The 17342-nt window shown below is 39.7% G+C and overlaps 1 protein-coding gene across 1 annotated transcript; it reads right to left on the bottom strand.

Annotated features, from left to right (window-relative positions):
• Positions 1-14291: 14291 nt before the first annotated feature.
• LOC128288375 (uncharacterized) lies at positions 14292-14672 on the bottom strand. Its single transcript, XM_053024855.1, has one exon. It carries the CDS (start codon positions 14670-14672, stop codon positions 14292-14294), a length of 381 nt encoding a protein of 126 aa, XP_052880815.1.
• Between the last annotated feature and the right edge of the window lie 2670 nt (positions 14673-17342).

Below are 17342 nucleotides of genomic sequence, written 5' to 3'. Positions count from 1 at the left end.
CGGAGGCTTTGCCTCAATCGACTGAATTTGAGTGCTGCTTCGCAACCGTGGTGTGTGGTTTGGGTGGGTTGAGATATTCCCACATGGTGTGTAGGGCTGGTACGGGCAAGTAGCGCGTTGGTGGGTTGAGTAGTCTCCTCGGATGGGCTTGCATTCATTATTTCGTTGATACTCATGTTATCGAATCGGCCTATGGGCCACATGTTATGTAAAAAGGGCTAAGGCCTTGCTATCAGATTCGAAAAGGGCTTCTACCATCAGTAATCGTTATCTGAATAGGGCTTAGGCCCAATGGGCTCGAGCTGAATTGGGCTTTGGATGGGTTTCAGATACACGAAGTTTTCCAAACTCACCCCTTCCTCCTCCCTCCTGCGTGTGAGCCCTAGTTGGTGGACTTGAGTCAAGGGATTCAGAGTGGCCATGAAGATGGATTGCCAATTTTAAACAAGTTTAGCATTTAATTTGGATTATTTTATTTTATTATGTTTAAAGTTGTAATAAGGCCGCTCTTTTTAATTATTTTTATTTTGGGGATTATTAAACCTGTTAGCACTAGGTTCATTTTATAAAAACTACTTGATTTTTAAAAGATCACGATGACGCCGCAAAGTTTCCAAAAGTAAATGTTTTTCCAAGGAAATAAATATTTTAAACAAACGTTTTCAACTTAAACATTTTCTTAAGACGGACATAATCAAACGATTTTCTCAAAATTATACGAGATGTTAGAGTGTGGCAATGGTGGTGTGCATGTCTAGGATTGGATCCGGAAGAGCTTGGTACTTAAGCAAATCTGACGGACTCACCTCCTCTTTTTCGGTTTCCTACCGGTGCATGACTTCTATTCACTTTAACCTACCTTTAAAAGTGTCTTTTACAACACCAACTCAAATTGTTCCAAACTAAGTAATACTGAATGTTTTGAACGCATCAATGTGGCGATCGATCCGGCCATAACGCCCGTGCCGGGTTTGGGGTGTTACATTTAGTGGTATCGAGCTCGGTTGCAACAACTCGGTACGTGGATCGGTCCGAAAATCTTTTCAAAAACTTAGGCCTAAGAAGGGTATTTTTTAGAAATGGTAAGTTTTTCGAAGATGTTCAAGTTTTTTTTCTATTTGTTAAACGGGGTTAAATCAATAGTTTTAAAATAAAAGTGTTTTCAAATAAAATCTTTTTATTTTCGGTAAATAAAAACATGGTATTTGAAATTTTAAATAGATTGATAAATGAGTGGCACACTGAATCCCCGGCACCAAGTCTGTAAGTATCTTTCTCTTATATATATATCGCATCGCATCGTAAATAATATCGTAGATAGTCTCGAGCCTTAGAGATAGAGCTATTGATGATGTAGTATTAGGACTACAAGATCGGAACCATAGCTAAATTATGATTGCGCCAAATAACTTTAAAACTTTATTTGTTCATAAGACATTCGGTATAAACAAAGGAAACCAAAGAAACTAATGTCATAAAATTCGTGAATCGATAAATCGTTATGAGTACAAGGGCTACTCGAGGAAGAGGCCGTGGTCGAGGCCGAGGTAGCACTCAAGCCGGATCGGCGCCATCCGAACACGCGCCGGTGGCGGGTACGCCCACCGCCGATTAATGAAAATGGGCCGATGACCGGCCGCAGGGATGACGCTTTGTCTCGTGCCATGTTGAGGGTTTTGGAAAGGGTGGCGGAGCTAACGCCGAGCCCATGAATAGGGGTCCATTTCGAACGACTTCGCCAACAGAGCTGAGATTTTAGGGCGATCTGAGGGCCCCAAATGTGGCCGAATACTTGGTTGGAAGCCACAGAGCGGATCATGGACGACTGGACCGCTTCAGAGAGCGTAAATTGAAAGGGCGTTGTTGTTGCCGGGATGAAGCGACGCTGGTGGATTATCAGAGAGAAGGTACCCCACCGGAGGGTAACATGGGAGCTGCTCAAATAGACCTTTAAGGCGAAATATGTTGGAGCTAGCTATGTAGATGCACGCAGAAAGGAGTTCTGAATCGACTCGTGGAAATAAGACCATTGTGAATATGAGGCGGAGTTTCTACGATTGAGTCGGTATGCTAATGGCATCGCTTCCACTCAATATGAGCGCAGCGACGCTTTGAGGATGGCCTTAGAGATGAGTTAAGGGTGCTCATAGCTCCAGAGGGAGCGAGATTTCACGACCGGTAGAGAAGGCTAAGATAGCCGAGAAAGTGAAGCAAACCGAACGGAGGAATCGTGATAAGGACCTAATCGGTTCAGAGGGATGCTGGACCAATGTGTCAGAATCGAAATGTTAAAAGAGCTAGGATGGGGAACCTGTTCGAAAGCAGCCCGGTGAACACAGTAGACCGCAAGCTTGTGGAGATTGCGTAATGCATCAAGGAGAGTGCCGGAAGCGCTCTGGGCTTGTTTTCGCTAGGGTCTAAGGAGCATAGGATTAAGGATTGTCTAGGAGGGCCACTCCACCAAGTGGTCGAACAAGGGGCCGAGCGACCGGCTCAACTCAGGAGGATGGACCACCGCCAAGAGGTCGTGGACAAGGTCGCGAGGTAATGGCCGTGGGACGTGGGCACCCGGCGAGGTATTGGTAACGCGGATGCTCGCTACCACTTTGGTGTATGCCGCTCGTCAGCCATGAGGAGGGTGACGACCGATGTCATAACTGCACGTTTTTATCTATGGTGTACCTTATAACGCTCGATTGATGTGGGATCAACCCATTCGTATGTGGCATATAACATTTCTGGCATCGGGCGTACTTCGAGGAGACCGTATGTGGGGTGTCCGTGATAAGTCCTTTAAGTCATTCGGTTAAGGTAGAGAAACTCTTCAAGGAGGTGCCTCTGGAGATTCAAGGCAAGGTTTTCGTGGGGATTTGATGGAGTTACCGCTTGAAGAATTCGATCCGATCCTAGGGATGGATTGGTTGACCAAGCATAAGGCAACTTTGGATTGTGCAACTAAGAGGATGGTGTTAAGAACTATCAATGATGAAGAGGTTATGATCATTGGAGAACGAAGGATTACTTATCCAATGTAGTATCGGCGTTGAGGGTCGAGAAACCGATGCGCAAGGGATGCGAGGCATATCCGCTTTGGTAAGTCAAGTGAAACCGAGGATCCGATTGTGGAGACCATCGAATTGTTAGGGAATTCTCGATGTTTTCCCAAGAGCTTCTCGGATTACCTCCCAATCGGAAGTTGAGTTTGGAATCGATTTGTTACTGTGGACGCCTCAGCCTCTATTGCACCCTATAGGATGGCAACCAAGGAGTTGGTGGAACCAAGGCTCAAATTCAAGAGCTATTAGATAGAGGCTTCATTAGGCCTAGTGTGTCTCCTTGGGGAGCACCGGTCCGCTTTGTAAAGAAGAAGGACGAACGATGCGCATGTGATCGATTATCGCCATTGAACAAACCGACGATTAAGAATAAGTATCCACTACCAAGGATTGATGACCTGCTCGATCAATTTAGGGAGCTTTGGTATTCTCCAAAATCGATCTTCGCTCGATACCATCGCCTAAGGGTAAAAGAAGGATATTCATAAGACAAAGATTTAACTCGATATGGACATTATGAGTTTGTGGTCATGCTGTTTGGGCTAACGAACGCACTGCAGCTTTTATGGATCGATGAATCGAGTATTCCAACCTTACTTGGATCGGTTTGTAGTCGTCTTTATCGACGATATCTTGGTATACTCAAACAGAGGCGAAGCATGATGAGCATCTCCGTACAGTCCGCAAGTGTTAAGGAGAAGGAGCTCTATGCGAAATTTAGCAAGTGTGAATTCGTTGAAAGAGGTAACCTTCCTAGGACATGTGGTTCTCGCCGAGGGATTAAGGTGGATCCTCGTAAAATTGAAGCTATTTCGAATGGAAGCCACCTAGGTCAAGATCGTAAATTCGGAGTTTCCTAGGGTTGGCAAGGTTACTCTGAAGGTTTGTGGAGGGTTTCTCGAATGGCGGCGCCCTTGACAAAACTCATAAGGAAAGGAGTACCATTTGTGCCGACCGAGAAACAAAGAAAAGCTTTTGATCGCTTGAAAAGGTATTGACCAAGCGCCAGTGTTGATTCAACCTGTCCGGGAAGGACTTCACCAGATATAGCGATCGTCGCATGTGGGGTTAGGTTGCATACTTGATGCAAGAGGGCAAGGTGGTCGCTATGCATCACGACGCCTTAAGGCTCATGAGGTGAATTACCCTACGATGATTTGGAGCTAGCAATGTGATTTTTGCGTTAAAAATTTGGAGACATTACTTATATGGGGAGAAGTGCATCATATACATAGATCATAAGAGCTTAAAGTATTTGTTGACTCGTAAGGAGTTGAACCTTAGGCAACGAAGGTGGGTGGAGTTGCTTAAAGACTACGATCGCTCGATAGAGAACCACCCAGAAAGGCTAATGTGTTGGCGGATGCATTGAGTCGAAGGGTTGTTACGGATTTGAGAGCCTTGTTCGCACGATTAAGTCTATTCGATGATGGAAGCTTGTTGGCGAATCGCAAGTAAGGCCTACTTGGACCGAATGATTAAGGAAAACAGCTTGAAGGACGATTCATTAGCTCTTGGTTCCAAAGCAAGTTAAGAGTGGTGAGAACGAGGATTTTGGGTTGAACAAGTGAAGGAGTTCTGTGTTTTCGTGGAAGGGTTTGTATTCCAAAGGATCCTGAATTGAGGCAGTTAATTCTAAAAGAGGCTCATGGTGGACTCTGTGCCATGCATCCTGGAGGGAATAAGTTATACCGAGACTTGCGAGAGGTGTACTAGTGGCCCGGATTAAAACGAGAGGTGACTGAATTTGTTGGGAAATGTCCGACGTGCGCCAGAAAGTTAAGGTCGAGCACCAACTACCGCTTGGATTACTACAACCAAAGGAAAATTCCACTATGGAAGTGGGAAAGAGTAACAATGGACTTTGTGAGTGGGTTACCTTTGACACCCACCAAGAAAGATTCTGTGGGTAGTTGTGGATAGGTTAACAAAATCGCTCATTTCATACCTGCTCGCACTGACTACTCACTACAAAAGTTGGCTAAGCTATATGTGGCGGAGGTAGTGCGACCGCATGGGGTGCCGTGTCAATAATCTCGATCGAGACCCTAGGTTTACGCCTCGGTTTTGGCGGAAGTTGCAAGAAGCGTTGGGAACACGATTGGATTTTAGCACTTTTCACCCACGCATGTATGGACAATGAAAGGGTTATTCGTGTTCGGAAGATATGTTGAGAGGTTGTATCATCGATTTTTGTGGAAGTTGGGAGGACTACTTACCATTGGCGTAGTTTGCGTATAATAACAACTATCAAGCAAGTATTCAGATGGCACCATATGAAGCGCTTTATGGGTGAAGATGTCGACGCGACGTGTTGGATGAGAAATGGGTGAACGACGAGTGCTTGGACCGGAATTGGTGGCGCATAATCGAAAGCAAGGTTAAGTCGATAAGGGCTCGGTTAAAGGAGGCGTCCGATAGACGTAAGTCGATGTGGATTTGAAGCAAAGAGATTGAGTTCATTGTGGGGATATGGTTTTCTTGAAGGTATCCCTTGGAAGAAAATTTTGAGATTTGGTAAGAAGGGTAAGTCGAGCCCACGGTTTATTGGGCCTTACCGAGTTGTTAAGCGGGTTGGACCAAAGGCTTATCGCCTAGAGTTGCCACCGAATCGCATCGTATCCACGACATTTTCATGTATCCATGTTGAGGCGATCGATCGGACCCAACTCATATCATACCGCTTGCTAAAATTGAAGTACGTGACCAGATTTAACCTTCAAGAGGAACTCATGCAAATACTTGATCGTGACGTCAAGATGTTGAGAAGGAAATCAATTCCACTAGTGAAAGTACTTTGGAGAAACCATGGCAAGGAGGAAGCTACCGAGATCGAGGAGGCTATGTAGCAACAATACCCTCAACTGTTTCGATAAGGTAAAATTTCGAGGTCGAAATTTCTTTAAGGAGGTAGAGTTGTAACATCCCGATTTTCGGGTTTATTCACGATTTTCAATATTTTGTAAAGATTTTAAAATTTTGTATTTGGATGTGGAATTAGTATTTTGAGTAGGTAAATGGGCTTATAGAAGGCCCATGAGTTGGCCAAAACCAGCTTGAATTTTTGGAATTTTAGACTTAGGAGTTAGGGGTTCGGCTAAGTGGCCTTAAGTGGAGTGATGGGTAAATTGCATCACAAAAGAGCCTTGGTTAAGTGGCAAGGGTGACGCCACTAGGCTCCTAGAAAAGTGGCGTGTGGAGCTTTGAGAAGGCAAGGGATCGATTCCTGTGTTGGCAAATAGATGCATTTATTTTTTTAGTGCGAGGAGGTAAGTGTTGGAGTTCGTGGATTCGCTAAAGGAGAGTTGGATCGCTTTAAATGCTTGGATTAAGGAGGGATAAGGGAGAGATTTAAGGGATTTGGATGAGGCTAGAGTTGGCCAATTATGGGAATTGAAGAGGAAAATCGGCGGGGCTATGTTGTTAGTATTTCGGCACTTAGGGTATTGAGTGGTGCCGCTTTTTCTTCCGCTTTAACACCTTAGGGTTGTTTTTCCTCTTTTTCCTCTCTAGCTGAAACTACCACCTCTACTATTCCTCTTCTTCTATTTTTTCTTTCTTCTTCTTCAAAACTATTCATCATACCGCTATTCATCAATACTTTTGTCAATCCATAAAAGTCAAACTCGTGATCATTGCTTGTGTTGATTTCTTCAAAGCCGTGTTCTCCTATGTTCTTTTGTTTTATTAATTTGCAATTATCTTTTCTTAATCCTAGATCTCCACCGCAATTCTACTTCAAGGTTGTAGCCCCACATTATCATCTTCTTCATCACACAAAAGCGAAAAACCATAGATTTGGGGGCTTATAGCCGAAACTTCAAGACTTTGGGGAATCGAAGTTTCACCGTCTGCTTGATAGATAAATCTACACTAGATTGCGTGGAAATCAAGTGGGAGTAAGGGGTAAGTACGTATCATCTCGGATCTGTTTTATTTTGCAAAGTTAAGAAAAGTCAAGTCCCTAAAATTAGGGAGGTCACGATTTGGGCATATGGCTCTAAGAGTCTTTAATCGATGTTTTCTTTCGACTAGAGTCTTCTTAAGCGTTGAATCTAAGGCGTGGTTCATTGGAGCAATCGGATTCGAGCTACTATCGATTTTGGCAAAAGGTAAGGTTTCAAAGGTTTTAGGGATATGGTTCGATCATGGATAAGTAAGTTTTGGGGTTTAGTGATTATGGTTTGTAAATAAGAACTGTATAATAAATTGTAGGACATCGAAGGGATCTCGTAAGCCGTCATGAATCGGTGTGTAATTAACACCCTTTCTTAGTTCAATTTAAAAGCGAAAATGCCAAATTCCAGATTTCATGATCATGTGAGTATGCAAATGCTCTCAAGGCATAGAGTAATTGTTAGATCCGCACCGCAAGGTGGTAAGCAAGTTCGTGTGACGCTTTAACGTATTTCGTAAAAGGGGCTCGATGGGCCAAAAGCTGGGCCCAATGGGCTTACGGACCAATATGGGTAAGAGATGGGCAAATTAGCCTCATTAGGTAGATGGTGGAATCAAATTGCATAAAACTGATAAAAATTATGAATTAGCTTGTGTAGTAGCGTAGATCACGAAATTACCCCTAAAGAGCAAAATTAAAATTACCCTAAAGAGCAAAATTACCAATATACCCCTAGGGTTTAAATTGGTGAATCGCATGAATAATCAATGTTGTATTTTACATGATATGCTTTTATTAATATCTGTTGCATGGGATTGGGGTATTAACGAGGAAGTAATCGAAAGTGGTTCATCCACGTCTCGGAGGCTTTGCCTCAATGACTGAATTTGAGTGCTGCTGTCGCAACTGTGGTGTGTGGGTGGGTGGGTTGAGATATTCCCCACATGGTGTGTAGGGTGGTATGGGGCGGTGTAGCGGTTGGTGGGTTGAGTAGTCTCCCAGCATGGGCTTGCATTCATTATTTCTGTTGATACTCATGTTATCGAACCGGGCCTATAGGCCACAATTGTTATGTAAAAGGGCTAAGGCCTTGCTCTTCAGATTCGAAAAGGGCTTGACCTCTCGTAATCTTTATCCTGAATAGGGCTTAGGCCCAATGGGCTCGAGCTGAATTGGGCTTTGATGGGTTTCTGTATACACCGAGTTTTCCAAACTCACCCCTTCCTCCTCCCTCCTTGCAGTGAGCCCTAGTTGGTGGACTTGGGTCAAGGGATTCAGAGTGGCCATGAAGATGGATTGCCAATTTTAAATAAGTTTAGCATTTAATTTGGATTATTTTATTTTTATTATGTTTAAAGTTGTAATAAGGCCGCTCTTTTTAATTATTTTTATTTTGGGGATTATTAAACTGTTAGCACTAGGGTTCGTTTTATAAAAACTACTTGATTTTTAAAAGATCACGATGACGCCGCAAAGTTTCATAAAGTAAATGTTTTTCCAAGGAAATAAATATTTTAAACAAACGTTTTCAACTTAAACATTTTCTTAAGACGGACATAATCAAACGATTTTCTCAAAATTATACGAGATGTTAGAGTGTGGCAATGGTGGTGTGCATGTCTAGGATTGGATCCGGAAGAGCTTGGTACTTAAGCAATCAACGGACTCACCTCCTCTTTTTTCTCGGTTTCCTACCGGTGCATGCCTTCTATTCACTTTAACCTACCTTTAAAAGTGTCTTTACAACACCAACTCAGCTTTTCCAAACTAAGTAATACGGAATGTTTTGAACGCATCAATGTGGCGCATCAGATCCGGTCATAACGTCCAGGCCGGGTTTGGGGTGTTACATTAACCTATAATGAAATTATCTTTTAAAACACTAAGTAAGTTTTTCTGGATCAACAATATAAAATATTTTGAACGCTTCGATGTGGCATGTCGGATCCGGTCATAACGTCTGGGTCGGGTTTGGGGTGTTACATAACAGCTACATCATAGTTTTCGGTTTGGGGATCTTCAACCAATTCGGAAGATACCATTTCAAATGATAAGATTGCATATTTGTATGCTTCAACGCAACAATTAAGGGCTTTCAAATCCTGGGGAGAACCTGGTTTCTTAATTATTTCATTATATGCATTCAATGTTTCTTTGGCATTTGCTGCTCCTAATTTCATAATGAGGGTTCCTAATTCGGTTGTATCCATTGCCGCAAAAACTTCGGGAGTGGAAAGTGCTTTCGTGCAAAACACTGCTAAAGGAGTACTAACGAGGCTTAGCACTTTCTATATTGAACACAAGAACTTTCTCAATGTACCCTCCGACTTAGGTACAATTTACTTGCTTTTCTATCTCAGAATCTCCATACCAAGTATCTTCTTTGCTGGTCCTAAATCTTTCATCTCAAATTCTTCACTTAGTTGGGCTTTAACCTTCTTCTCTCTTTTTATCTTTTCTTTATCAACATGTCATCAACATAAAGTAGATACACAAAAGAACCATCCTTTTTTCTTAAAGTAGACACAATTATCAAAACTACTTCTTTTGAAATCATGAGAAGTCATAAAGGAATCAAACCTCTTGTACCCTTGTCTTGGTATTTGTTTCAAACCGTAAAGGGACTTTTGACAAGCAAACATAGTCCTCTTTTTACGAGACTATAAAACTCTCTGGTTGTTGCATGTAAATATCTTCTTCAAGTTCTCCATGCAAAATGCGGTTTTACATCTAACCTCAAGCTCCAAATCATGCATGGCAAAATACCAAGCAAAGCTCAATCAACTATGCTTAACAATGGGAGAACACATACATGAAGTCCACTCACGGAATTTGGCATAACCCTTTGCAACAAGCCTTGCTTTATATCCGGGTTCTTCAACTCCAGAGTCCCTTCTTTCTTTTTAAACACCCATTTACAACGAACAACCTTTTTACCTTTAGGAAGTTTTACAAGATCCCATGTTACTGTTTTTTGTGGGGTGATTCCATCTCCTCTTATAGCAAACATCCACTTTTACAGTCTTCACACTAATCGCCTCGAGAATAATTAAATGGCTCTTGATTAGCATCTATATCTTCACCACATTTAAAGCATAAGCAACTAGATCAACCTCGGCATACTTCTTTGGAGTTTAATTTCTCTTCTTGTCTGTTTTTGGTAGAGTATTGCGGTGAAGAAGCAACTCTATTCTCAATTTTGTCTTGGCTTGAGGAGTTGATTCTGTATTAATCGATGCTCCACCTTTTGGTTTTCTTTATTGGAAGAGTCTTTAAGAGATAAGTTAGGTAGCATAGCGGTTTCATCAAAAACAACATCTTGCTAATCACAACTTTTCTATTTTCGAGACACCATAACTTATAGCCTTTTACACCACTTTATAACCAAGAAAAGCGCATTTAATGGATCTGGTTCCAATTTTCCATTATCAACATGAGCATCATGGAACACCCAAAAATCTTTAAATCGAATAATTAGCGGTTACGGACCATACCTCTTGTGAGTCTTTTCTCAATCGCAGCGGATGGAGATCGGTTGATCAAAAACATGCGATAGAGGCGCTACGCCCAAAATGACTTGGTGAAGTTGGCATTTGACAACATACATCGAACCTTCTCCATGATATTACATTCATTAGTTACGCAGCGCCGTTTTAACGTGGGTATATGTGACATCAAGTGTCATGATCCTTCGACTTGCAATCTATTAAACTCATCGAGCGAACTCTAAGCCATTATGCATCGGAGGTATTTTATCTGTTTTCCGTGTTTTCAATCATAATTTTCCAAGACTTAAATGTGGAAAACACATCGCTTCTACCGGAAGAACGCCCAAACTTTTCGGAAAAATCATCAATAAAGGTTAGCATATAATTAGCTCCACCTCTCGAAGGCACTCTGACGGCCCCCACAGATCGAATGGATATACTCAACGTTTCTTCGTGTTATGATTCCTCTAGTGAATCGAACTCTCTTTTGCTTCCCAAAACACGGTGCTCCTGAAATTAGTTTGCAAATTCCTTGCCCATTAAGAAGTCCTCTTTTGCTTAATGCCATGCCATTCTCACTCATATGCCCTAGGCGCATATGCCAAAGTTTAATAATATCATCATCACAAGGAAGAGGAAGCGGCAATTTGCATCACGATATGATAGAACCACAGAAACATATAACTTGGCAATCTTTCTTTGCCCTTTCATCACAACAAGGACCCTTTGAAATCTTTAAACCCACTTTCTTTGTGTATCATAAATACTACCACTCCTTCTTAAAAAAATCTCATCTTGGAACAATAGGTGTAATTACTACATATTTTTGCAAAAGGGCCATAAATGGAAGAGGTAAGTAGGTTGATATTATTTCGGTTTGGTTAGATTCGAGTCCACCTTGAATAGCTAATAATTGGAATATTAAGGCTTAATTAAATTAATGGAATATGAAAAATTATATAATTTTACGTTGATTATTTAAATTAATTCACGCTTTCAACAAAGACAACAATGGCAACACGCCTATGTCATCAATATTATATAGTATCAATCAAGATAACAAATTCACACATTATTATCTATACATATTCCTCAATTTTTGCCTAATACTCATTTGGATTTTCAAGCTCCGAGTTGATGTTATCTCATATCCCATTGAGACATAATATTTCATAAATCGATTCCCAGCAAGGAGTTGATGTGCTTGAACCTTTATGTTAATCGGTTCCTTTTCACAATTAGCAATTTTGGGACCTATAACCGCTACATCATAGTTTGAGCTTTCGGGATCTTCAACCAATTCTGAAGATACCATTTCAAATGATAAGATTGCGTATTTATATGCCTCAACGCAACAATTAAGGGCTTTCAAAGCCTGGGGAGAACCTGGTTTCTTAATTAATTCATTATATACATTCAACCTTGCTTTGGCATTTGCTGCTCCTAATTTCATAATGAGGGTTCCTAATTGGGTTGTATCCATTGCCGCAATAACTTCGGGGGTGGAAAGTGCTTTCAAACAAAACCCGCGATCTTGAATTGCCTTACCATTGCATAAATTTTCTACTAGTTGCGATGAAGGTATCAAAAGGGAAACATTAACCTTTGGAATAATTACACTTGTTGACAAAGAAGAAAGTGAAAAGACTAAAAGAAAATAACTAAAACTAAGCATAATTGATTTGTAGAAGCCATTGCGTTGTTGACTACTATCTGAAGATAATTTTTATTACAAATTTTGATCTTGTAATTTTTAATTCTTTTACTACGTTTTATAAAGGTAAAACAAATCTATTTTTGGGTAAGTCTTAATTACGATAACATACATTAGAATCAATTATAACAATAAAGTTATTTTACAATTTTGTTAACGAAACTAATTTAGTAATTTATTTTCTAATATAAATGTTTGACTGTACAATTATATTGATTTCTCTTTTTATTGAAAATTTTGGTTGCAATAAACTTTTCTTTTGGTGTGTAAATAAAACTAACCAACTCCACTAAATAATTACAAACGAAAAAACAACTACTTTATCAAACCCAAATTTATCTAACATCTCTCCTCAGGGAAAATAACAAACACCTGGACCATTGTATTCCTATTTAAAGGCACCTTATTAAGCTAGTCAGCAGCTTTTTTCCTCTCTCTCGAAATACACTTGGTTTGCAATTGGACTATTGTTTCTAAAAACAAATGAATCCTTCTTATCAAGGCTGAGGATGAGCTGGCCAAGTAGCAACCTGCAAAGGTTTAACAAATTCCAATATTGATTTGAGAATGTACATGAGTGGATGATGACCAACGGTGAGCGAAATTCCCGGTCCAAATGCAGACCAATATAAAATCTCTCTCAATACGAGTCGTACCTTACCAAGTCCTCTCCATCTTCTTTGAACACCTTCCTCGTGCAACACTTTCGGCCCTCGCTTTCATTCCTTACTTGATTGAAGAACTCGATCCTAAAAGACAGTATGCTTAGGGAATTGATTAAACCCCAATTTTAGCAAAAAAATGAAGCATTCAAATCCCTTAAAGGTGTTACACCTCATCATCCACAAGCACGAGGTTGACAATTAGCGTCTCAACCAACTAGAGACACTCTCTTTCCACCATTAGCCGACACCTATATGGATTGTCTCACCGATTGTTCAATCTATATGCAAACACATTTCAAATGAACAATGGTTGCATGTAATAATTTGGTAAAAAATAAGAAACAGACAAAACTAAAAAACACTACCTACCATAGAGAGGCTGCTTAGCGTCCTAATTACTCAATTTTCTAGGCACCTATTCTACCACAAACCGCAATGTAGAGTTAGAAACTCAGTTATGGAATAACGACACACCCAAGGACATTTCAATATCTTGGGCCCTTTTTAATCCAAGTAAACTACTTAGCATGTTACTAATATCTTCATCCACTCCTTCAAAAAAGAAAATGCTAGTTTTCTGGGCATTGACTCGATGGCTTGAGAAACTAAAGAAAGCGGTGAAGAATTCCTTTAAGGATCCGAACATTCTTTAAGTTCAATTTCGAATAGATTACAAAATCATATGAAAAGAACAAATGAGAAAGAACTGGCCCCATCTAGATAGTTTGATTACAATTTTTAAAAAGAACTAAAGAACAAGATAGACCCGTGTATGTGGTTTGTTTTCTATTTACTAAGAACAACAAAATCTTTAAAGTAGCATCATTTTTTTTGCGCCGGATAGAGTAAAATATCTTAGTAATAACAATTTAAATGATCTTTGTGTACCCATCTTTTCATTACAAATGACTCATTATTCTTTCTTGAAGTTGAATAAAGTAATTTTCAAATGATATGGCTTTGTCAATTAAGAGGTAATGATTCCATGATTTGGTCTTTTGATAATAAGGGAAAGTTCACAAGTATTTCTGGATGCAAGGAATTAAAATAAGGCATTAAGGAGAAGGCAATTAAGGAAAGAAATAAAATGAAATGGAGTACGGCACAAGTAGGGTTGGAGACGGTAAATACTACCACTCCTTCTTACAAAAATCTCATCTTGGAACAATAGGTGTAATTACTACATATTTTTGCAAAAGGGCCATAAATGGAAGAGGTAAGTAGGTTGATATTATTTCGGTTTGGTTAGATTCTGAGTCCACCTTGAATAGCTAATAATTGGAATATTAAGGATTAATTAAATTAATGGAATATGAAAAATTATATAATTTTACGGTGATTATTTAAATTAATTCACAGTTTCAACAAGAAGAACAATGGCAACACGCCTATGTCATCAATATTATATAGTATCAATCAAGATAACAAATTCACACATTATTATCTATACATATTCCCTCAATTTTTTGCCTAATACTCATTTGGATTTTCAAGCTCCAGAGTTGATGTTATCTCATATCCCATTGAGACATAATATTTCATAAATCGATTCCCAGCAAGGAGTTGATGTGCTTGAACCTTTGCGTTAATCAGTTCCTTTTCACAATTAGCAATTTCGGGACCTATAACAGCTACATCATAGTTTGCGCTTTCGGGATCTTCAACCAATTCTGAAGATACCATTTCAAATGATAAGATTGCGTATTTGTATGCCTCAACGCAACAATTAAGGGCTTTCAAAGCCTGGGGAGAACCTGGTTTCTTAATTAATCCATTATATACATTCAACCTTGCTTTGGCATTTGCTGCTCCTAATTTCATAATGAGGGTTCCTAATTGGGTTGTATCCATTGCCGCAATAACTTCGGGTGTAACACCCCGAACCCGAGACCGTTGCCGTTGTCGGACACGAGGGGTTAACAAGCCAAAACCACTTATGGCAAACCAATTTGACATTCCGAGCAAGCTGGAAAACCGCATCATGTAAGCTTTAAAAAGTATATCTCGAGTTTCACAACTCGAAACCGATTCCGTAAATTTTCCTGAATTTAAACTCATATATCCATGCATGGATTTATTTTTAGAATTTTGGTCAGGCCAATTGGTACAGTTTATTAGTTAAAGTCACCCATGTTACGAGGGTCGACTACACCGACCTTCTACGTTACAACTTGAATATCTCTCTCACACAGGTTTCAATCTTGATGCCGTTTGTTTCTAATGACTCAAAAGGAATCTTCACATATAATGCATGACTTCTAATTCATTACGGATAATTTATGGTAAATTTTCAAATTCATGACAGGAGACCCGAAACCGTTACGCCCTGTCTCACGAGAACTTTAATATCTCTCGTTATCTTGTTCATATGATCGTTTTGTTACTTTCATATGAAAATAGACTCGTCAAGGTTCGATCACATAATTTATTCACTTTTAACACTATTCCTAAAAATTTTGGTGATTTTCCACATCCACGTCACTGCAATTGGCAAGATCTGCTTTTAAGGTAGGCTTTACCTATATTGTAGTTCCCATGGACCAACTATAGTCTAGTCATACCTAGGTCCAACATATGATCATATTTAGCCATTCAATGGCTGATCATGTGACCAACTCTCTCATTCCAAACCATAATCACATCATGAAACCAAATATAATTACAAACCACATATGGTCAAATTCAGTACTCACTTTTACGAACCATTTTCGCATGGCATATTACATATACATCACAAAGTACTTAAAACAACCGAGGTAGTCCTATACATGCCATATCCAAAACTCAACTAAAGGAGTACCAAAAGGGCTTTGATAGTGTGGTTGACTTCAACTTCTATGATCCCGAATCCGATCGCTAACGAGCAAAATCTATAAACAGAGAAACAAAGAAACGGAGTAAGCAATTTATGCTTAGTAAGTTTGAGCCATAATATACACACAACCAAAGCATAGCATTCAAGTAGCTAAACAATAATTCATATGCACAATTTCTCAAAGACATGCTTACTTCACAATCCCAACTCTTATATTCATACACAAATAACGGCCTAGTTAATGCCGATAGCTCATTTATCATTAGAGCGAATATTCATACGCACTTACTCATAGTGTGCAAAGCACACACAAAACATACCTTGTTGTTGGGAATTTCACAAGTGCATTAACTGAAAATTTTCCAGCAAGTTCAAAGTTCTCGAATCACATACCTTGGAGTTTATCCGGATATAGCTACTGTTCAAACGCCTTCGGGACATAGCCCGGTTATGGTAACCCGCAAAAGGCCTTCGGACTTAACCCGGATATCACAATTTGCACAATTGCCTTGGGCTTAGCCCGATATCATAACTTCGCACAATTGCCTTGAGGCTTAGCCCGATATCACAATTGCACAATTGCCTTGGGCTTAGCCGGATATCACTCGAACATTCATACACATCTTTGTTTCAATTTCATAACACAACTTTTATGCACAATTCACTTAGCAAAAATATCATTTCGGCTCAATGGCCACATACAAAGGCACAAATTGATTGCTTATTACTTCATTCAATCGAATCAAAATCTAAGTTCGATACTCGAAAACTTACCTCGGATGTTGTCGAATGATTCCGATGGCTATTCGACTACTTTTTCCTTCCCTTTATCGGATTTGGTCCCTCTTTGCTCTTGAGCTTAATTTAGCAAATAAATTGATTCAATCATTTGAGTATCAAAAAGAGGAACTCAAGGCACTTAGCCCACATATATTCACAAGACATTAAAGTCACATAAGTACGGAATTCATGAATCGACTCAACACACAAAGCCTTCAACATGCTTACTCATGGCCGAACAACACAACCTCTTAGGTACTCATTCATGGGCCGATTATGCATGTTGATGTTGAGGCCAATTACATGTTTAATACCACACATGCATGGCACACATTTTACTAGCTAATGCTTTACATATTGTAGCTCAATACACATCTATCATTTGCTTCATAATCAAAACACAATCACATGAAAATACATACTTTGAGGTAGTATATATGTCATTCCAACACATCATGTGCAAACATATATATATATATATAGGTGCATGGCCGAATCTCAAGGGGTTCATACCCATCCAAACACAAATTTTTACCAATCAAGTAACAAGCATAAATCATGCTCATGAATGCACCATGGCCGAATACATCACAACCATACCCTTTTAACTTTGGTCATGGTTAAACAAAGAATTCAATGTCCTACTCAAGAATACTAAAAAGAAATTTCAAGAGTAGTCAATCCATCATTACATGCATCATCAACAAGCTTCACATTTAGCATGCAATGGCTTTAACACAATATCAACCTTGGCCAAATACCATTTTCATGGCATAACAAGGATTTGAACCATGGCTAACATGCACATCAAGTTAGCAACCAAAACAAGCATGAACCTCATGACACAACACAGTAACATCCTAAATTTGGGGCCTAGAAGAGTTGGGTTTGAGTGCAGGATTCGAATAGAAGAAAACACTGAATAT

The sequence above is a fragment of the Gossypium arboreum genome, unplaced genomic scaffold (genome assembly GCF_025698485.1).
Source record: "Gossypium arboreum isolate Shixiya-1 unplaced genomic scaffold, ASM2569848v2 Contig00209, whole genome shotgun sequence".
NCBI lineage: Eukaryota > Viridiplantae > Streptophyta > Magnoliopsida > Malvales > Malvaceae > Gossypium > Gossypium arboreum.
Note: the sequence above shows the minus strand (reverse complement) of the source record. Positions and strands in the feature narration are given on the sequence as shown.

Bases quoted from the DNA above. Each gene is read 5' to 3' on its own strand.
- LOC128288375 (XM_053024855.1), bottom strand. From the start codon at position 14,672: ATGGATACAACCCAATTAGGAACCCTCATTATGAAATTAGGAGCAGCA.